This window comes from Miniopterus schreibersii, assembly GCF_964146895.1.
Source record: "Miniopterus schreibersii genome assembly, chromosome: 17".
In the NCBI taxonomy this organism is placed as follows: domain Eukaryota; kingdom Metazoa; phylum Chordata; class Mammalia; order Chiroptera; family Miniopteridae; genus Miniopterus; species Miniopterus schreibersii.
In genome coordinates, this window is record NC_138117.1 from 18,620,245 (window position 1) to 18,643,810 (window position 23,566).

Here is a 23,566-nt window from a genome sequence, read left to right on the forward strand (position 1 = left end):
GTAGTTATTCATCTTCTCTGTGTACAGTGATCCAGAAAATGCAGCAATGCCACATCCACCAAGAAAAGAAAGATAAAAACCACTTAACATTAGCTAATCATCTAATATAAGCATACCTCATAAGACACTGAATGCTTGTAATAGAGGGTGGAGTTTGATGAGTGGCATCACGAACAGAAATGTCAAATTATGGGGTATGGAAGAAAAAACGGGGAGTCGGGACAAGATTGCATTTGGAACTCACCCAGGGGTAGGGAAGATGCATAAAAGTGAAAAGTGATGAAGGCTCAGAGGAGAGCAGTGTTGGCCAGGACTGGCTCTGTGAGGACTGCACTTTGTTCTTTATTTTGCTGTGAGAAGAAGCACGTAGGTTGTCTAAGCCTGGAAAAATAGGTGCAGGGGGCCTCTGAATGTCGTTTCGGTGTTTAGGAGGTTACTTGTATTCTGTAGGCAGTGGTGAGCTGCGGCCAGCTGTGGAAAGCGTTTGAGAAGCTATGCCGTTGGACAGCGAGTGGGGCAGGTGTGTGTGCACTGGTTTCAGATCAGCAATAATCACCCAGTGGCATGTGCTGTGCTGCTCTGTAGGGCTCTGTGCATGGCTCTGGGGAGCTAGAGAGTTTGGGGGCGGGAGGAGGAAACATTCATGAACTGCACATGTGCGGATGATAGCCATGCACCCCAGGTGCTCCTGTGCATAGAAGAGGGGCACCTGGCCCACTTGGCTGGGCTGGAAGAGCCTTCCAGACCTCAGAGGCAGCATGGGCCAAGGTGTGGAGGTGAGCAACACCTGGGAGTGAAAAGTGACTAAGGCACAGAAAAGTTGGGTAATAGACTCCGGGCTGTACAACCTGCCTGCAAGAATCAGATGGGAGGACACTGGAGAACACCAGCCTTACATCACCTTCATGGCTCCTCTGAGCAAAATCCTGGGCTGTCAGTCTACTTTCTGGTCAGAAGTTCAGAGCAGACCTCAAGAAAGAAATCTTGAGCATTATTAGAAATCTCATTAAAACAAAGTATGAGTGGAAAGCAGTGGGGTTTCACTGATGATATGATTAAGGGAACTGAACTAGAATCCTGTTGCTTGAGAAGGCCTCACTTTAACTTGACATGGGGGAAACTCAGTGGATTGGCTATGATCCTGGAAGCTAAGAAAGTATTTTTAAAGGGTCCTTTGTGGTAAAGGCTAGGAATAGACAATTAATATATGATGGAAGATGCAGAATGGGCTAGCGAATTATGAAACAGATGCTCAAACTTCATTCTTAGTTAGAGAAAACATTTCTTGCCTTCCAAACTGATAAATGTTAAAAGAAAGAGGATGGCTTCATACAGGGATGGTGTAAATTATACATTCCCAGGGAGCAAGTATTTATCAGGAGCTATAAAGATATATGCCCTCTCGCCCAATTCCACCTCCGAGACTTTGTCTTTGCAGCATAATTAGGGATCGTGTTGACTTCAGGAAGGGAAACTGGTCACCAGGAGTCAGAGCTTGGAAAGGAGATTTTTTTCACTGTTTCAAATCATGGAAATGTATTACTCTTTCTAGAAATAAGTATATTAATAAAAATAAATTGATTGTTAATGTCTAAGAAATATGTGCAGATAGTGCTCTACAACCATTTTTTATGAAATTGTGTTTTTCAAGGATATAGGAAAATACTCTGCAAATAATGTGAGTTTAAAAAGCATAGTATAAAACTAACTATATAATATGATACTACATTTTTATGACAATTTTATTTACTTGCAGTAGAAATGCTGGAAGTGAATTCACCAACATTTTAGCATTTTTAATTATCGAATAGTAGAATTTTGGTTGATTTTTCTTTTTCTTTGCCTTTTTGTATTTTCCAAATTGTCTATTATGTACATATTTTTATTTCATAAAAAATATTTTTTAGAACCCACAAAGACATTTCCACTTAAGATGGCAGACTGAGCATAGGCATTTATATCCTATTTTTTCCAAAATTCCACTGAAACGAAAGAGAAGATATAAAAATGTGAATAAAAACATAATAGTGCTAGAAAGAAAGGGACTACCAGTGAGGAATGACTAGAGGTTTGTAAGCAGATGGATCCCATTTCCAGAAACCGGAGCAAAAGATACCTTAACCCAAAACACACCCCGGGAAGGCACTACAGAAATAGGTCAATCTTCCCGACAGAAGCCCAGAGTAACTCCCATTCAGTAAACAAACACAAGGAGTGGAAACAGGACATGGGGCATCTAGATGGAGTAAGAGTCTTGACATAAAAAGACAAAACAATGGAAGTATTGAAATAAAATGTAGGAAAATTATTTTGTAATTTGGAGCTAGTCAAGGACCCCCCCCAAGCAATTATTCATTTGACTACATAAAAATGTCACCTTCTATACAGCAAAAAGAAAAAAAAAAAGCATAAGCAAAGTAAAATGATGAACAACAGACTAGGAAGAAATATCTTCACTAAAGAATTGAAATCGGCAATTACCCATAATTTATGGCATTTCTATAAACCAGTTTGAATGAGGCCATAGGAAGAATGGGTGAAGAAATGCACAGGCAACTCATAGGCAAATAAACACGAATGACTGAAAAGGTGCTAAATTTCACTGGTTTTCAGGTAAATACAAATTGAACAGGCAGATGTTTGTTTTCTTACCCATCGGTACTGAGATATTAAAAAGTTCGATATAAACCCAGGAGTGGTGGAGGTGTGGGAACACAGGCGTTCTCAGGCATTGTGAGTGGGGGTGTAAATAGGTGTATCCTTCAGGGAAGGTAGTTGGGCTGTAGCTATCGAGCCTTTTGACTCTGCTCTTTCATATCTAGGGCTCCAGCACAGGAATATTGACATTTGTGCAGAGAGAATTCTCATTGGAGCTTTTCTGCAATGCCAAAAATAAAAAATAAAAAAAATGGAAACTACTTAAATGCACATTTATTCCATTAACCATGTTGTAGTTATATAACAGAATTTTATGAAGTTCACAAAAAGGACGAATTTAGAATTATATTTACTGACAGGGAAAGGTCTCCAGGGTGTGTTAAGTGAAAAATAGTACAGAATTACTTCATTGAAGTTAAATTTATGTTTATATTGTTTGTGTGTGCATCTGTGTGGGGGGGAAATACAGACGGAAATGCAGAGAGGAATGGATCTGATGCATACACACCACACTGTTCCCAGTGGTTACCCCTGGAGGGCAACAGAATTGAGTGAGGTGCATGAAGGGAGGCTTCCTGTGTTATGAGAGATGTTTCTGTATACTGGCTTTTTATTAATGTCATGCATTATTAGATAATAATAAAAAAAACCCAAAATAGTGATTAAAATGTACATACTTTCTGTTTTAAAAACACTTATTTAAAGAACATATTGTCTTTGGGGATTACTTTACAAAACATTCAAAATGTATTAGGTTTACTGAAATGTATTATTTTGGAGTAGTGTCTTGATTTTGGTAGGGGCTATAAAATTCTCAGAGAACAGAATGCGTTTAAAGCTACGTTTATTTGTCCGGTGATGGGAGGAAAGCAGTGTCAGCTGTGACAGGAGGAAACAAACATACCTGACTCCCCTGAAGGTAGGAGAAACAGTACATAAGAATAAATTATGCAAGAGTTGAAGGAGGCAGGCCACAGTTGTGCTGCCACCTTGTTGGGCAAAGTAACCATAAACCAAAGAAACTCAAAAGTTTCAGAAAGGTAAGACCCAGGGAAGGCAGCGATAGCACTGGGCACATGACTGGAATTCCTGTGTACAGCATTTCTCAGGGGGCTGGTCACTCAGCCAAACACTCCTCAGTCCCCTCTCAAGGAACAGGACCAAAGGACATATTGTAATAAGTTTGTTTTTATTCCTCTCTTAATTCCAAGATCATTATCACCTCTAAGAACTTTTAAAAAAACATTTCTGAGCAATCATAGCGTGAGTGGCATGGTAATGAGATTATGGAGATTTGACCTGGTTTGTTATGCCAGGCTTGCTTAAATCATTTGGAAGACAATTCATACACAGCCAGTGTCTCATAGCACAGGTTAAATTTCCTCCTCTTTTTATTTTGCCTTTCTCCTTTTGGATTTCTTTTTTCCTTTGATTCTATCTTTGATCATTGGAAATCCTACTAGCAAAGGGCATTAACTATCTGTATTAGCTAGAAAAAAAGTTGCTAAGGGATATGTGATCAGAATGAGGAACGAGACAGGCCATCTGCCCCTCACCTCCCACTAGATAAAGTTTTACTGGGTGTAATTTACATGCTATAAAATTCATCCATTTTGAGTGTACAGTTTATATTTTATTTAATAAATTTACAGAGTTGTACCATAAGTTGTGCATTATTGGGGTACATTCCGTCACCCCAGCAAGTTCTCCTGGGAGATTTTAAACTAACAGTTTGGCTTGAATTTACTGGGAAGTGGAGGTAACACAGATGGGTTAAACTCTAGTCCCAAACACAGTCCATCTCTAGGGCACACTCCTCTCTCCCCAGTTCACCCCTCAGGCAGTGTAACCTTTCTGGGACTTTGGGTTCATGTGGATGTTTCCCAGCCCACCCTAGTGGCTTTTACAGGCCTCATGTTTTTGTCTATTCTGCCCAGTATAAGAGCACCTAGGATAGGCAGATACATCTTTCTCCCCAACCTCCTGACAAACACCAGCACAAGATAGGTTTAACACTCAGGATTTTTACTTTGTTATTATCTATGTCCTTTTCTGAGCAGTTCTGACAATTATTTTAAAAGATTAAAAAATTTTTAAATCCAGAATTTTTTGATCCACACTGGAAAACTTTCTCTGAACTTTTAGTCCCCCGTATAATCAGAAATGGAAGTCATCATCTTCATTCTTAAAAGCCTCCTTTTTTTTGTTTTGAAATAACACTGTCATCCCATCTTATCCATGGTTTTGCTTCCTATTTTCAGTTACCTGTGGCCAACTGTGGTTTGAAAATATTAAGTGGAAAATTCTAGAAATAAACAATCTATAAGTTTTAAATTGCCTGCGGTTCTGAGTAGCATGAGGAAATCTGGAGTTATCTTGCTCTATCCTGCCAGGATGTGAATCACCCCTTTTATGCTGTATACAGTTCCTGCCCATTCGTCACTTAGTAGCCCTCTCAGTTATCAGATACACTGTTTTGGTATCATAGTGCTTGTGCTTGTCCCTTATTTTACTTAAAAATGGCCCCAAAGTGCAAGAGTAGTGATGCTGGCAATTCAGCTTTGCCAAAGAGGAAAAGCGAAAATTCTCAACTTAATAAAGTATTGTATCATCTCAATTATCACAAGAAGGGTGAATATAGCACAATAAGATTTTGAAAGAGAGAGAGACTACATTCACATTACTTTGTATAATTGTTCTATTTTATTATGTTATTATTAATCTCTTACTGTGCCTAATTTATAAATAAAACTTTATCATAGGAATGTATACATAGGAAAAAAACAGTATATATAGGGTTTAGTGCTACTTGTAGGCTCAGGCATCCACTGAGGGTGTTGAACATATCCCCCGTGGGTAAGGTGGGGACTACTGTATTCAGAATATTCCCGTTTTCAAGTTTGGTGTACATGAAGACCTTTGAGGAGGTACACAGAGTGGGACAATTTTAAGGGAATATGTTCCAAGACTTTAAACCCCACATGCACTCTTTCCCAAAACTATCTGTCAGAAACTGGCCTGTGGCCTGCTGGTTCTTCTTTCTCACCTTTCCCCATAATCAACTTTGTCCTATTGTACACAAAGTGGGAGTACCTCTCATCTTTCTGACTCTTACTCATGTTTTACCCTGCGGTGGAAACCTCTTGGGTAATGACTGGACTCTGAAATGGATAGCTCCTGAGGTGAATCATGAGCACAGAGCCAGCCACAGTGCACGCTGTAAGGGCCTTCTTTCACCAGGTGATAGGCTCCATTCAGGTTTCATGCCCTCATTCTATATTAGAATGAGAATTTAGAAGTGAGATTTGCACAGGAACGCGTGTGAACACTCTCATTTTCAAATTAAAGTCAGATTTTTTTTTATAATAGTAAGTTTAACTTTGTTTTGGCTCATTAGTTTGACATATCAACTTTTCTTTAATATTTTTGTATTGCTTTTTTAACTACCACTTTAGTATTTTATAATCAGTAGTTATTAATTTTTAATTAATAAATTTGATAATAGTTATTAATTTGCAAAACTTGTAAAACCTGTTTCACCTAGCTAGAAACAATGCGAAAAATAGAGGGAATATCCAGTTATCAACTATGGTAGAGTCATGGTTGGAAATTAGCTTTAATGTGAAAGAACACTTAATGGTTTAGGCCAACCTAATTTTAATGACATGCATGAAGGTCAGCAAGTTGGTAAGTTGAGAGTTGAATTTGAACCTGGGGTGACTTCTGGATACATCTCTTCATTTTTAAGACTATTTTAAGTAATCATTATTATTTTTAATCATTATAATATTTAATAATACAATGATGAATATTATTAATAATTGGTATTATAAAATGTTGATTTTAATTAATTAGTGTGCATTTTCCTTACCATTTTCTTTGATTCCTCTCCAGTATTTTTTTTCCCCTTTCAGCCATGTGATCCAGGTATGGGAGGGAGGCTTTCCTGGGCTGACTCTGCTTCCATCCTGAATGCACTTGAAGGCCGTACTTAACACTTTATATTAACAGCATTACTCAGGACACAGCCACCTCCACAGGGGAATAAGTGAAACACAGTGTGAATAGATGGAACAGGTAATTCCTGCCACGTAACACACAGGAGAAACAATAAAGCTCCCATTTCAGTGGTTTGTCCTTGCCCTGAAAGTTCCTTCTCTCTCTAACCAGCTTATCACAATTTTCTCTCTCCACGTGGTCTCTCAAGAACCCTTCTAATGGCCTAAATGATTCAGATCTCGCCCTAAGCTTGGACCCCCACATGAACCGAAGGCCAGTGGTGAGCCTGGCTGTGAGAACCTGCTGCTCTCAGACTTGCCTCTGGGTTGAGGGGTGGCTCATTCCTCATTCCAAGAAGTTTCTAAAACTTCTTCCAGCAAAAGCATGTTTCATCGTAAGGAATAATTCTTTTCCATTTTTTTTTTTTTTTTTGGCTTCTCCACTTACCTTTCCTTGTTTTTCTTCCAAATACTGCAAAGTTACCTTTAGACTCTATCAGCCTTTTCCTGAGTTCTGTTTATGAGTCAAAATCTATTCAAAATTACATTGGGTAATTTCACAAATTTATGCTTTGTGCATAGGTTCTCAATAAAGATTTATTGCAAGAATGAATCCTAAATATAGATGTTCAGGATTGGAAGGGATCCAGATAATTTAGTAATTTAGCCTCTTTTGATTTTCAGAAATGGAAAACTCCATTTTTCAAGAGTCATTTTTATCTCCGCAGCTGTTATTATTAGAAAGTTCTTTTGTTAAACCAAAATATGCTCCCTTTGCAGTATCAAGGAAAAGAAAAGGGCTACTTTAAAAAGTAAAACTTATGCAAAAGAAAGAGCTCTCATTTTCCGAAGCTCTTGGAAGATCCTTTCAGAGTCGTCACAAGCTTCTATCTCCTCAGCCTTTAAACTGTCTAACTCATTATTAAATACTGTTCACATATTTTAATTTTTAACATTTTTGACTATTTGTTATTGCATTAGATTTGGAAAACTGTTGTAGGATGAGAGTAACTACCAGTTACAATTTTATTCTGTTGCAAAAATGAATCTTCACATCCCCAAACTGACATGTCCGTGAAGGGTTTTAAGTACAGTGAGCGGGTGGGTGAAATTTCACATAGGAAGTGTTATAGTAACTGGGGTGCTTTTTGAAAACTTGGTGGAGAAAAGTAATAGACATGAGCAAATTTGGGACACAATTAATTCAGTTTTGTTGTTTTTATTGAACAGATTTCATGATGATATGTGAAGATTTGAAACAGAGTTACACAGACAACTTTTTTTTTTTTAAAATATATCTTTATTGATTTCAGAGAGAGGAAAGGAGAGGGAGAGAGAGAGATGGAAACATCAATGATGGGAGAGTCAATGATCGGCTGCAGCCGGCAACCCGGGCATGTGCCCTGACCGGGAATCGAGCCCCAATCGCCTGGATCTTAGGTCGATGCTCAACTGCTGAGCCACGCCCGGCCGGGCCAAGGACAACTATTATATATTCTGAAAGTCAAAGATACCTCAATAAGAAGAAAAAGAACAATGCCCAGTGATAAATCTCTTTAGGCACAACTCAACATTCAGACTCAGGAGACAGCCATGGGCAGGAGTCCACTCAGAAAGTGTGAGGGGCCACAGGTGCCAGTGGGCAGTGCTGTCATTCTTCTGGCCTGTGTCCATGCAGCACTCAACAGACATGCAGGAAACTTCTCAAGTGCCAGCTCTGGAGCAAAGAGGCACACAGAGAGCAAGTGAGGGACTTGCCTAGGCTTAAAAGCCTCATACCCTACACAGCCTATATACAACTCCATGGGCATAGCCTATAAGAGCCCAGTTACTGGGATCCTCCAGCTCAGGGAAGCCCAAAGTATGACATCCCTCCCCATCAAGTATTTAAAATTTATTTATAACTCCTCTCAGTCTGATGCAAGTTACCATTTAGTGATTCTTTTTCTCATAAGCAATGCTGCCTAGAAACATATTTGACATTTGACTCTTGCCAGGTTACCAGGGGAACAGAGCTAGGAAGTTAATCTAAGACAAAATTCTCTTACAGAAAAGCAAAAGGTTTTGTTAGCCCTTTACCCACAATATGTTCATACACATGAAAGATAACAGAGGAGCAGACTATGCGGTCTCTAACCATTGTAAACCTAATGCTCAACTGCTGAGAAGCCAGACTTACAACATTAACCAGGACATGGGCAAAACCAAATCAAAGCCCTTGTGTTGCTCCTAGCTCTCACAAAGGTCTTGGACCGACCTTAGCGACCATCTCGTTCACTGCTGTCTTTCTAGTGCCATACGTAGAAGGCAGTCAGGAAATGTGTGTTGAATGAATGAACAGTGAATGAATAAAAGACGGTCCTTAGGCTAGACAATTGAAAAGTGAGGCAGGCCTAACCTGCAGGGAGCAGGATGCGTTCTTGACCGAGTGCAGTGAAAGCTGAGAGATCTTCTGATACCCCAGTGAAGGGGTGTGGACCAGTTTACTTAGAGATAAATGATCCCTCAAAAGCCACTGCTAGTTTGTCAACTTAGACCAAAATATGTTTATGCTCTGGAGGCGTTAAGGAACATTTCAGTAGTTCTTTGAATGTTTGGTTTAGGAAGGTAAAGAGGTTATCAATATTTTATAAAATTTGTACTAACAAGCCTGTTAAAAGATAACTCATTTCCTAAAAAATATTTCATTTTAGAATGTTTTATTCCTCTATTCAAAAATATTTCTCTAGTTTTTTCATCTCAAGTAAAACTATGGTTTCTTTGCCTGAATGTAAAAATATTATGTCCTAAATAATGGGATAGATCTTATGTATTGAGTGTGCAGTCTGGGTAACAAAATATATACTTCAGTTTACTTGAAATTTTATTTTTTGGTTTTACCATTACTCACTAGCTATTATTTTTATTTTATGTGTTTTTTAATACATATTTTTATTGTTGACAGTATTACAGATGTCTCCCATTGCACCCCTCTGCCCAGGCCATGCTCCTCTTCGCCCCCCTTAGGCCTTCATACTCACTAGCTCTTAAACCAGACAAAGGCAAAGCTAGATTGATGCTTAGTGATTGCAGCTAAAGAACCTTTCCAAACCCAGAAACTCAAGAACATTCCAAACCTAATGAATTCCAAACTCATTGTTAGAAATGCTTGCCAAATGGCTGGCAAGTGTGGTGCACATTCGAATGAGTATACACTTTTTTAAAAGGGGGAGTTTATATTGTGTTTTCGAGTATATCGATGTTAGGAATATTTTATTAATTATGAAAATAAGTTTCCTTCTCAAACCTGTAATATAAATAGGAGTTTAATGTGTACTATTTTTTCTTATGCAGTAAAGAAGTTATGAATTGTTTGGTAAATTCAGATGCAAGCAAATATGATTAGTTACAGATTTATTTTATTGAATAAGCAGATCCAATCCTCCTACAGAACTGATATGATCATCCAACTCCAGCAGCAATTAATAAGCAACACAATAAACCTACACTTTGTGAGGTAAACATTATTTTCCTTAATTACAAAACTAGTATGTTTCTTTAAATCTGATGTTGAAAAATTATCAGCCTAAAACACAGATTTACAAGATCATTACTTATAATTACCCCTTTTCTAAAAGTATTACACTGTCTTTAAAAATTAAATTAGGGGAAAATGAGGGACATCTGTGTCACCAATAAAAAAATTAAATTAGGGTCAAGTTGCATTAATATGCTTTTATAAATACATTACTTACCAAATTTAAAAATGATAGGAAAAACTGCATACATAATTTGAATGGCTAGAAAAATTGTGAGTGTGTAAACCATGTCCTGGGCATAAGGTGGCACTTTTAAGTGTATTAGTAATCCTTGGTAACCTGGAATGATTTAAGCATTAGGAGGAGTTCTGGATAGTCTATTCCCATAACATTTTATTTTATTATCACATCTGAGGCTTCAGCTTTGGTGTTCCTTCTCAGTTTCAGTCTGAACTTCATTTGCTTTCTGTTTCCCTCTGAAATTGGCCATGCAAGTATTCAGGCCAATGTACTCAGCAAAGGCAGTTGTCATGTTTGGAGATGATATTCTAGGAAAAAGCAGAGGAAAAAAAAGTCATAATCCTTTTAGAGGCGTCAAAGAGATTTCTTTGCAAAGATTACTTTTGAATTGCACAAAGTATGCTGTCCTGAGGCCTGCTGTGTCACCGCTCTGCGCACCATCCTACGTCCTGAGAGCCTGGAAAAACCCCAACGCTCAGGCCACGGTTTATCCATGTATTATACTCTCTGAGCTCTGTGGAAGGGCTCTTACATCCTTACTTACTAGGCTAACAAATGGTAGCAGAAGCGAGAAAACACACACACAGATTAAAGCAGAATTCCTTGGGATAGGGCGCAGGCATCAGTTTTAAATGTTCCCCAGGTGATTCCAGTGTACACCTGAGGCTGAGAACCATTGATGGCTTTAGTTCCTTGAAGACAGAGGACAATTTGTTCACAAATAACCAAAAGGATAGAGACATCATTGTTAACTTACTGTTTTAAAAGCAATGCAACATACAACATTTTAGGCAGCATTAAGTAAAGCTGTTCCTCTAAAATAGCAGTTATAATTTTTTGGGCCACATACTCCTGCTCCAGTAGAGGGAACAGAAATGGATACCTGTAATGAAAATAAAAGAGCTGTATAATCAGACTGTTATTTTTTTGTTGTCATCATGAGCACTAATTATTAAATTTCTGATATGGAGTTATAACAATAGCTATAAATATTCAAACAACATAAATGTTAGGAACTGCCCTGTCTTTTCTCTCATGACCAATACCGGGACCAGTGATAATATGTTTAATTTCCTAGAATGAAATCACTGCCTTTATTGATTTCTGCTCTATTATAGTCTGGACTTATAAAAGAAATGGCTTTTAGATTTTTTATTTTTATTTTTGGTATTTTTCTTCCCTCTTCCTTGCTCTAAACATCAAGTAATTGTTATTATTAAAAAGCAAAATTGCTTCTTAATAATAATAAAAAAAATCTTGAGCGTGTGTAATATGTCTATTTCAGGCAGAGCATTTTATAACATTAAGCAAATTTAGATGTTGGTGAAATTGATTTAAGTTGAAATGGGATTTGACATTTTTATACTTTTATTTAAGTTGAAATGACTTTGACATTTTTATACTTTTATATTATGTTTATTACTTGAACTGCACTTCCTTAAGAAATTCTGTTATCTCAGCTGATTCTTGAAATCTGATCAGCTACCCATAATTGAATGTTGGTAATTAGTCTTTATATTTTATACTCCTAAAAGTTCCCTAGAACTGTGTCCTAAAGGGCTCTACCACTTATTAAAAGACTGTTTTCCAAAGAAAACATACAAACGACCAACATGTACATGAAAAAGTGCTCAACATCACTAATCATTAGGGAAATACAAAGCAAAACCACAATGAGATATCACCTCACAGCTGTTAGAATGGCTATTACAAAAAAGACCAGGGATAACAAGTGTTAGAAAGGTTGCGGAGAAAAAGGGAGCCCTTGTGTACTTCTGGTGGGGCTGTAATTGGTTCAACCACTATGGAAAACTATATGGAGGTTCCTCAAAAAATTAAAAATAGAACTACCATATGATCCAGGAATCCCATTTCTGGGTATATATCCAAAAGAATAAAAATCAGGATCTCATAGAGATCTATGCTTTCCATGTTCATTGTAGTGCTATTTACACTAGTCAAGATATGGGAAGAGCCAACTGTCTATCAACTGATGAATAGATAAAGATAGAGGTATAGGTATATATATCAGCCATGGGAAAGAAGGAAATCTTGCTGTTTGTGACAACTCAGGTGAACCTTATGACATTATGCAAAGTGAAATAATCAGACAGAGAAGGGTGGATACTGTATGATATCACTTATATGTGGAATCTAAAAAAGCCAAAGTCAGAGAAACAGAGGCTGGGGGTGGGGGAAATGGGGAGATGTTGATTAAAGGGTATAAACTTCCAATTATAAGATTACCAAGTTCTGGGGAATCTAATGTACAGCATGGTTTATATACTTGAATGTTGCTAAGGGAGTAGATCTTAAATGTTCTCACCACAAAAAAGAAATTGTAATTAGGTGTCAGCTAAAGCTATGGTGGTGATCACTTTGCGATATATAAATGCATCAAATCAATACGTTTGTAAATCTTAAATTTACACAATGTTACATGTCAATTATATCTCAATAAGGATGGAAAAATATAATCTATACATCATTGTTTCTTTCACCCCCTGCCATTTTAGCATTACTAGTAAAGCTTTCTTTTCCTGAGATTTTGCTTTTAGCTTTTATATACGTAAAAACTCCAAGTTTACAAGTCATCATTTAACATCACTGCCTTCCTTGGCTACCACACTACCTCCTCTTGGCTGGTCACATTCGTTCTGTAGTCTTGACAATTTTTACTGTTCAGGAGAAGCTAATGTCATGTTATCAGAAAATATTCTTAGCAAATGTAACTGCACAGAAACTTCATTTCTTTGATACGACCTTCCCTCTTCTCTTTTCTTTTGATGAAAACTGGCCTTATCCAGCACCCTGCCTCATCCCTTGCACATCCACTCCCTTAATCATTAAGCCCTCAGGACAATGAGGGTCACCATCAGATCATTTTAGGAACAAAGCCTCAGGTCTGTTGACCAGAGACAGAGTTTCAGTCAAACTAGGGAACATCTAGGCCTCAGCTGTGGTGCAGCTCGAGACCCAGGAATGGGGAACGACCACAAAGACCACACCCTCACAAAACCAGACAGAGTGACACCATGGCTGACATCAGGCCCAGATGCAATAATCAACTATTCCCTACCCTAGCATCGGCTAATTAATAGAGATCACAACCCGAACTCCACCATGATTAATGATTTTCCCCCTAGATAACCCACCCCCTAGAAGCCATAGGGGAAGCCAGGTCTCTGAGTATAAGCTCACCTGTGATTCCAGATTTGGTGCTATGTCCTTAAAAATAAACCTTTACTTTTTGGCTGCAAAATCCTGTTCACATCTGATTGGGCTTTGATTCACGCAGGTGACAAACCCCTTTAGTTCCGTAACACAAATGCGAAGATCTCATTTTGCTTTCATCACTTGAAATTCTTTCTGCCATTTACGGCTGTCCTTTCTGAACAGATATACTGTCTTATCTGCTTGATTCCAGAGCTTTCTAACTCTCCTGTTTAAATTTCTGTAGTAGATACCCTTCTTTCAAATTTTCTAGAAGTTTATTCCCATTAATACCATATTTTTCCTTTACGGCCATTCCTTCAGCTCATATAGATTTCTTATTTTTATTTAACAATATTTATTATGAAGAATTTTGATGAAACAAAAGTAGAAGTGTATGATAAACAGTCCTGGCAAATGGCTAACAATGTAAAAAAATAAAAACTGGAGCCACTTTAAAATGGAGCCAAAGCTGCCATCCCAGAGGACCTGCCTTGCACATCTCATGCTTCAAACCTTTGGAAAGTTAAAACAGGGCAAAATAACCTTCGGACAAGGCCTACAGGCGCCTTATGTCCCAAGGAACTGTTTGAAAGACAACAAGAAAGCAGATATTATGACTACTGTACTGATTGCTACTGGACTGAAAATTAAAAACATTCTTTAGAATAAACATCACTATGGTATGTTTTCTGCACCAATAGAAACGCCTTCCTCCTATTGATGTAATGTTCCCCTTCCCCTTCTCACGAATGCCCTTTGCGTTGTCCCCTAATCAGAACACTATGAGATCTTCTGCCTTAATCAGTGCCTGCTCTTCTTTGATCTCAAGTGAATGCTTGTCCCCTCTCACTTTGAAAGGCCCTTTTTATTTTGAGGTTAAATGGTTCCTCTGGGAAGAAAAACGTACCTATAGTTTCTAACATCATCTGACTTTATATCTGACTTTACTCTCCAGTTTGCTCCCAGCCAAGCCCTTTGTGATTTGAATGCCCCTACTATTTTTTAGAATTAAATAAGTTAATTCTTAATTAGGCCTTTGTTTACATGGTAACCCATCTTCCTGTTCAGCTCCTTCTGTTTTGATGAATGCAGTCATAAGTTGCTAATGTGGCATCTCTTTGTCAAGCAAGAGGATAACTTCAGGGCCTCCAGGAGAATTTGTGAGTTTGTTTTGCAGAAGGAAAGGACGTCTTCAAGGTAGCTGTGTTGGCTGCTGAAACCCGGGAGTCTGATACGAAAGTGTTCTCTGTGACTCAAGAAACACAGGCTTCTCTCTCAGATCTCTGGAACTCTCCCTCCCTTACTCCCCAGTGCCATAAAAACTCCATACTTTCTCTTTTTGAGAGAGATGGATTTGAGAGATCTTGCTCTCCTGTCCTCTCACTTTAGCCAAATTGAATAAGCCTTTCTCTGTCTCCAAGCGTGGGTGTCTCAATGTTTTGGCCTACTTCTCACTACCAATTTTTTGTTATATTATTCTGATTAGCAATTTAGGTTTAAGTTTTCACTATACCAGAAATTTTATAACCATAAAATCTTTAAATTAAATAAATGCATTAACTTAATACATATTGAATTTTTTTCTCCTACAAAATCAGGCATTCAAATTATTTCTTGTGTTTTACTGTCCATACTTCAAAGCTTCAAAATGGAAAAATAATTGACATACACTGGAAGATTATTATAAGAGCAAAGATTACTTTAAGGGATCACTTACTTGGTTGTAGCACCATCAAACATTCCAGTTTTGATGAAATATGGGCAAACAATGGTGGTTTTAACTTTACTTTTGTTTATTAGTTTTAATTCATAGTAGAGAGACTCTGCAAGGCCAAAAGCTGCAAATTTGCTTGAACAATAATCTAAAACAAAGTAAAGAGCTGTTAGTAATAAAATTTGACAAGTTAATTTTTATAATTATTTTAAAAATTGAAACTCTTTTATCTCTTCTATGATTTAGCCTTGGGGATAAAGCATCACTGTTTGTGTGTGTGTGTGTGTGGCCACTCTACTCCTGTATCTCCATACTCTATACCTCAAAACAAGATGGAAATTATTTCAGTTTCTCTTAACCCAAGAAGACTAATAAGCCAAGAGGCACACTCTTCTCTCTCTCTCTCTCTTTTTTTAAAGAAGAAAATATCTCCCCTTATCTCTGCCATTTAAAACAGGAAAATAGCAAGTAATGCTGGTGTTATAAATAGAGATAAATGTACCAGAGATTTCCCCTTGGTGCAGGTTTATACTTTGAAAGAGTCCTAATTTCTGGGTGCTATGGACTGGGTAATATAAAGAAGATGCATGGTTAAATAAAGCACTCACCTGATAGTCCATTAATGCCAACTAATCCTGCTGCACTTGAAATACAGACCAAGTGACCATGGTCAGCTTTAATCATGGCAGGAAGGAAGGCCTTACATGTCTGGAAGATATAAATATACTGTGTCAATATTTCATTCATTTATTATTTTTTTGAGCAAATAAAATAAATGAATGTATTTATGTATTTGATGAATTTACAGATTCGCTTAATAAATATTTATTTAACACTTATGATGTGTTAAATCCTGTGGCAGTGCAAAATAGCCACTGGTACCATGTACTCACCTTTCTTAAGGATCTTAAAATTTGTTATGTGTTAATCTATAAGAAATACTATTTGACTTGTTTTTCCTTTTAAGTTAACTATGCCAATTAAATTAAATCAACATTTTACATTTATAATTTTCTTTAAAAAACCTCCTTAAAACCTAATTTTTCTAATATGCTGAGCCCTTCTGTGTTGTTTTCCACAATTTGAATTAAAATTTAATCACCTTCACCTTCCTGGCTTTACAATAAACAAGATTCCTCTTCAGGCTGATGGATTGACAGCATGGGAAAAACTGCTTGGAGGTGAATTTCAATGCAAGGAAAACACAGTCTGGTAAATAAAGTGCTTTGCAATTGTCTACTATGACTTAGATATATGTTTAGCTATTTTGGTAAAGTTCACTTATTCATCTTCAACTAAGATATTAATTCAGTGTCCTGAGATACCATGCCATGAAAAAGTTCCAATTCTCTTACTCTGTGCTCCTTAGGTTCTCTCAAGGAACTTCTCCATTCTCGTTACCTCTGATACTGGGACTTTTTAATCAAACCTCTGTTTAGAAACAATAATCCAAAACTTGGAAATAAAACAAAGAGATGATTGTGTGATTTTCAGCATAGTAGAACATTTTCTAATAATCTTGCCTGAGGTTTATCTAACTCTCTTGGCAACGTAACTTGGACTAATTATTGGGACCCAGATGTTTCACAATCCTGTAAAATCCTGTAACTTGTAGAAAACTAATAGGTATAATTTTTTGGTCTAATATAAAAGATAATCCCAGAAGTAAGAGTTCAGTGATCTCATTTCAGCATTCTTTGTCATTGACTATACAAATTCAAATTCCTCATATCATCAACTTACCAGCTGTGTTATTCTGCTGATTCTCCCATAAATGAATTAAGTTAAACCTTGACAGACAATGCTCACCATCTATTTCTATGAGATTTATAATTTTAATGATGTCAGAATTTGGTGTTAAGTGTTTTGCAGAGTCTGCTGAGATGTGTTTACCTACAAGGACCCAATAGAGCCGGTAGCAGCTACTAGTTCAAAGAATGTTACCTTTGCTTTCAAGGTCTTTGTGTCTGACTAACCTTGTTCCAGAATTATTGAATTGATTGGTTGAGTTTCTGCTTAGATGCAGACAATTGGCCTTTTTTGACATTTCATCTTCGAGTGCTGTAACATTTTATATGTCTTTCTCTTGTGGTGACGACCTCTTTTTCAAAAATTAAAAATTAAAAATATTGTTACATCAGTCACTACTACAGACCAGTTGGAAATGCCAAGAGCTGGTTATTATTGTCTTTCAGCACAAGCGTGTGAAAAATCCAGCCTGGGCTTCAGAGGGCATCTCCAGAGTGGTTAGCTGGGACTTGAAGGACTGGAGGTTCAGGTGCAGAATCATTAGAAACGTGTGAGAGTTTGTAAACTTTCAATTAAGGTGAAGCTGAGCAATAGCCTTGAAGGTGTGTGTCAGTGTTACCTTTTTTGGTTAACCTCACCCGAGAATATTTTTTCCATTTATTTTGGGGGGGGTGGCGAAGGGAGAGAGAGAAACATCGATGTGACTGGTTGCCTCCCACAGGGCCAGGGATTGAACCTGCTACCCTTTGGTCTGCAGGCTGATGCTCTAACCACTGAGCCAAACAGGCCAGGGCTCAGTGTTACTTTTAATAAGAAATTTCATGAGTTGAGGCAATGAAACTCCCTAGATGAAAGGGAGAGAAAATAGTGGCTCATAGCAGTCTGTCACATGGCTGAACAGTGGAGAAATGTAAAAGGATCAGGGTAAGCAGTTATCTACTCACAGGGATCTAATCACTTGCAAGAGTTCAGTTTTGTTTGTTTTTTCCCTCAAGGTGTCCCTTCTCCCCCCTGCCCCCAGCTCCTCCAAATGTATCTGTATGCTTATTTGCGTTTGAGCTAAGGCTAGTACCAGTTTTCTGTGTCCAACTGAGAAAAGTTTTCCTTCACAGAGAAAAAGTGACTAGGTATTTCAAGGTCTGTTTCTGTTTGTTGCACTGTGTACCAGTGAGGACATTTTAGGACATTCTAGAAGATGAATTCATCGTAGAAACCCATCATTTGTTCTCACTATACAGGCATTAATTGTTCAGTGAGCGATTAATGAAATTTGTAAAACACGTTTTTAAACAGGGAATTTAATAGGGAATTATATATATCAATCCAGGCTTATACATTATTCATAATCAAAGTAAATCTGTGAACTAATGAGACTTTTTAGATAAACAACTATATCTATTTTCCCTGATTTTATCACATGTGAATGTAATGCAAAAAAGCATCAGATTTGCTTTATTTTATTGAATTTGATGTAAGACTTGGCTTTTCTCATGGAAAAGCCTAATTAGTGAACTTCCTAATTTTTTTTCACATTGGTTATGGGTCAAATAAGTTAGTTTCCATAAAATATTTCAGTTTATGATGAATATAAATATGTGTTTAGTTAAATTGAATTACAATAAGTGATAACTTCATTGTAAAAAGAAAGGATTGGTGTTTTTGAACTTCAGACAATTCTGTCAGTTGTTTGGACTTAGTTACTCCACTTGCACTGTCTTTTACAATTTTTCCATGTCATCTGTTTGACAACCTTTTAATATTTCTAGTGACTTTGCCACTCTGTATATCAAGTTAAGTAACTTTAAGACTTTAGGATAATATCAATTTGGGTAAATTTATGAGAAATCTTTGGTTATCGTAAAATTTTTTTAAAAATTAAAATTCATGGAACACAGGTATGGAGTAAGCTAGCACAATTTTTGCTTGTTTTTATAACGCTTGAATTGAGAAGGCAAGCTTAACATGGTATATACTATATCTTCTAATATGATGATAAAGTTAATAATATTTTAAAGTTATGATTGAAAGCTAGCCATGATATTGTCACATAGCTATATGTATATTTTATGTTTCAGATCATATATATTAATGCATATTAAAATTAATAAGCAAAATAAATGTATATGTTTATTAATACATTTTTGGTAACTATGTAAGTGAATTAAGCCAAACAGACTAAAACACACAATATAAAGTTCAGAGACTACATGAGGGCTGAAGGATGAGAAGGAGCCACCTTCTTGTCAGAGAGAACAGCTTGACAAAGACCCTCAGATATATAAGAGCTTGATGTGCTCAGGGTCTTTTCAGGATCGTTGGAGTAGAGAAAGTGAGCAGAAAGTAGAGAAAACGAGAAGTGGGCGACAGATGTGGGAGGATATTGCCACATCGTGTGGGGGCCTTCAGGCCGTAATAGGTAACTGTATGTTATTCCAAGTGCTCTGAACATTTGGAGCAGGGGAGTGAGATGAACTGGTTAAAGATCACTTTGTTCCTGCCTGAAGACAGGTTAGAAAGCACAGTGTGGAGGATGGAGGCCATGTTGAGCTGATGGCAAAAGATAACAATGTCTTGGGCCAGGGCTAGCAGCAGAAGAGAAAAATGAGTGCACTTGAGCATGTTTGGTAGGGAGAGCCAAGGATGTTGGCATTAAGGCAATGGAGGAATCAAGGATGGCTTCTATATTTGTGGTATGATTAGATATGGGTACCCCATAGCTCCATTCGCCAAGATGATAGTTCCTCTTCCCAAAGAAATTTTAGGTGGGGTGGGAGAGGGAAAGATATCAGCGGTTTCCCAAATATTTATGCAATAATTATTGTGTGTTAAGCACTGTGCTAGGTTCTCACTAAATATTGGTTGACAAAGGCCTGCTGGGCTCCATGGGGCTTTCCAGTGATCAAGAAAGAAGGTTAAGGGATTAATTCTGAGGACCTTAGATAGTGAGTATACAAACATTGAGTGGAAAGAAAGGGTAGCCTGGGACGCTAAAACAAACCCATTCCAAGGCTCTATCCTCAGAGTTACAGAGGACTGAGGCCCTGCCTCTCCCTCCCTTCCCCATGACTGCTAAGGCCCAGTTCCAGCCACCTGTGCCTCCTACATGCCCCACCCCTGCTGGTATGTGTACATTTATCACAGCCTCAAGTATAAGCCCTCTCAGTGGAAACGCCCTTGGTAACGCAAATCTCCTTCAGCCTCCTATTCATTCTTTAGAGTCATATTGTCCAAGATGGTAGCCTCTAGGCCTATGTAGCTATTTAAGTATGCATTTAAATACATCAAATTACACAAAATTAAGAATTTAGTTCCTAAGTCCCACCAACCATATTTCAAGTGCTCAATAGTTGTGGGCGACTGGTGGCTACCATTTTGGGAAGCACAGAAAAAGAACCATAGTCTATGAATGGGAAGTTCACAGAAGGAGTATTTACAGATAAATGAATAGTTGTTTACGGAAATACATGGAGTTTTCATACTTATAAACAAAAGAAAACAAAAAAGAATGAAGATTTACCCAGAAATGAGATAAGGCATTTACAAGAAATGATCTTTCCACCATTTCATCTGGAGTGTTGAGAAACAGTTTCCCTGTCACGACTCCAGCATTGTTAATGAGGATGGTTACATCACCAACTTCTTCTTTAACCTGGACAGAAGTAGGGCAAACATTAATTCATTTGAGGTGTTACATTGTCATGTTTATTTTTCCAGGTAATTTTTTTTCTCATTTTATTCAGGTAGTTTCTTTAAAACTAAGTGTTTGATCTTGCACATGGAACACCAGCAATTTTAAAGTAACTTTATGATCAATTATATTAACAAAACCACTGTGGTTTATCGATTTTGCTTAAAGAGCCTTGCTTTTTTGTGTAGAGATGACCTAATATTACATCTATTCTCTACTTCCTATTTCTGTCATGCTACTAGCCCTTTCCTGCGGTTGTTACTGCTGAGAGTGTTGTATGAGTGATGCCTGATTCTGTCTTTCTGAATGCTTCCAAATGCCTTCCTTTAGTTGGCAGTTAGGTTTCCCCTCAGCATGATGTGTCTGATAGTTACTTCTGTACGTGTCTTCTTCCTGACTCTTCTGTGAGCTGGGTAGCAGAAACATATCCCATCCTCCTAGAGCCTGGCCAGTGCTTGGCACGAAGACATCCCAAACACAGATGTGTTTGGCCTACTGCCCAGAGACCTCTGTGAGCCTGTGCACTTCTGTCCAAAAGACCTCCCCAGATCTAATTCCTGCCTGTGGCTGATGTTTCCCTGAGGTCCACAGCTGTGCTACAGCATTTTCCTTCAGCCTTCCCTTCTGCATTGCCCACCTCACCTGCTTGCGCAATCCACAATATACCACCCTCCTACTCAGGCAAGTGTGTTCCAGAAACACCACAGGGACTAGTTTTCTCTCTTTCACAGTTTTGTCTCAAATTATGGCTTTGTAGGTGACAACGATAAAGCTGGCCCAGGGGCAAAGCATGATGCATGTTTAAACAACCATTTGAAGACTTACTTTTTGCCCTGAACTGGTTCTTTTGTGCTGACACAGCAATCTGTTTCTTTGTTTTTGAACAGAAAGCACTGCCTGCCTTGGCTTGGTTTTCTAAGTCCTGGGCCATGCACTGCTTCATGTTGAGCCTTCCCAATTATATAATTGGGAGATAGTAGGTAAATGTTGCTCCTGATGTAGTTAAGTTGGACAAGTTTTGAAAGACAGGTTAATATTGCTGAGCTGACCTTGGGCTGAGGGATCAGACTCCCTTACTTTGGGAAGAAGCCAGACAGAGTAAAACATCCAGGAGAGCCTAACTTTTAGAGAAGAACATCCCATTGACTTGATGAGAGGATCAAAGGGAGCAAGTGCTTTGTTTTAGACTAATTGAGGGGAAGGAACATGGGCCTGAGAAGGAGATGGAACCTTTGATGTAAGATATTCTTGGATATTTAAGAAAAACCTAATGGTCACTGTCATCCTGTCCAAGACCTAGAGAGGGCAGGTAAGTTGGTAAACATTGCACAACCAATGAGCAACAGAGCCAGGACTAGTCCTAGTTTCTGCTAACCCCTGATGGTAAATGAGTTGCCAAAAAAAACTCAGTGGGCAACAACTCAGAAGGCTCATTAAATTCCCACGTGTAAAAAAAAAAAAATTCCCACGTGTATTGTTTTATTCTATGCTCCTTTGTGGAGGCTACAAAGTCAGATTCCTAACATGCAAGAGGCACACAGAGATCTTGGGAGAAGTCCACGACAAACTTTTCTCCTCACTTCTTTGTAAAAGCACGTATTAAAAGCATTATTTTTTCCAGGCCATGCAATCTAAGGACACCAATTAGCTTACCTGATCAGCAACTCTGTAGACCTCTTCCCTGTTGCTGCAGTCACACTTATAGGGAAATACTTTCTCACCACCCTTTTCTTTGGCCAGTCTACATGTTTCCATATTGCCTTCTTCATTAATGTCCCATAGAACTAAAATGGCTCCAAGGCTGGCAAATTTTATGGCCATTAGCCTCCCAATTCCACTTCCAGCTCCTGTTATAAGTACAATCTCTCCAGCAACATCTTTTTTCTTCTTAGGAATTATCTTGTAAACTGCGGTTTCTAAAAAATAATATAAAAATTTTCCACAAAAAATCATGGTGTCCAAAATTACATCCATGTTGATTCACTGAAGAAAGGAATGTCCTAATAAGAAAAAAAGTAACTAATAAAGTCATTACATTATCACAATTGCAATATACATGACTTATTTAGTACAAGGGGATTTACCCTTGAGACATTAATTATCTAAAATAAGTATTTTAACAACTGCTAAAATCACTGAATTTTAAAATTATATAAATAATGAGTATAAAATATTTTATGTTAACAAGAGTCTTTTCAATCTATAGGGCACTTTCTTACACATAATCTAACCTGACCTATAGGTAGGTCAGCTTTATAGTTAAAGACATAGGGCCTTTGAGTCTTGACTTGCCAAACATTATGTGACTAGTAAACCAAGATTTTGGATTCTCAGTCTAGTCATTTTTCTATTATATGATCTCATTTGATGACCTCATATCTACTAGAAATTTGCTTTTCATCAGCAGATGTTCAATAATATAAAATAACATCACAACATAACAAAAGCTTTTGTATGTCTTCACCTTACAATGTGCCTCTGAGAGAGTCAAGCCAGGTACGATTATTACTATTTTATAGTGGAGACCTGAGGCAAGAAGTACTGAATAGCTTTATTCAAAGTAACATTAGGATCAAGGGTGGAGGTCTCCTGATTGTAGTCCAGGCCTTTACCATTAGAATAGGCTTTTCTCGAAGCTAATGTGTACTTTTCCCAGACCTACCTTTAACAAAAAATAATACAGCATTTTTTGTTTCTGGTGACACATCCTTGATTTTCGATAATCATATTCTGTTACACTTGAACATTCCTACACAATCGTTTCATATAGAAATTAGATGCTGAT

General features: G+C 37.7%; 1 protein-coding gene across 1 annotated transcript; it reads right to left on the minus strand.

Moving 5' to 3' along the window:
- Positions 1-10,592: 10,592 nt before the first annotated feature.
- Positions 10,593-22,755, minus strand: LOC308546952 (short-chain dehydrogenase/reductase family 16C member 6-like; the record flags this gene model as incomplete). Its single annotated transcript, XM_081116494.1, has 6 exons — positions 10,593-10,722; positions 11,172-11,297; positions 15,348-15,492; positions 15,953-16,052; positions 20,611-20,742; positions 22,435-22,755. The coding sequence occupies 6 exons, from the start codon at positions 22,753-22,755 to the stop codon at positions 10,593-10,595; spliced, it is 954 nt and encodes a 317-aa protein (XP_080972620.1).
- Between the last annotated feature and the right edge of the window lie 811 nt (positions 22,756-23,566).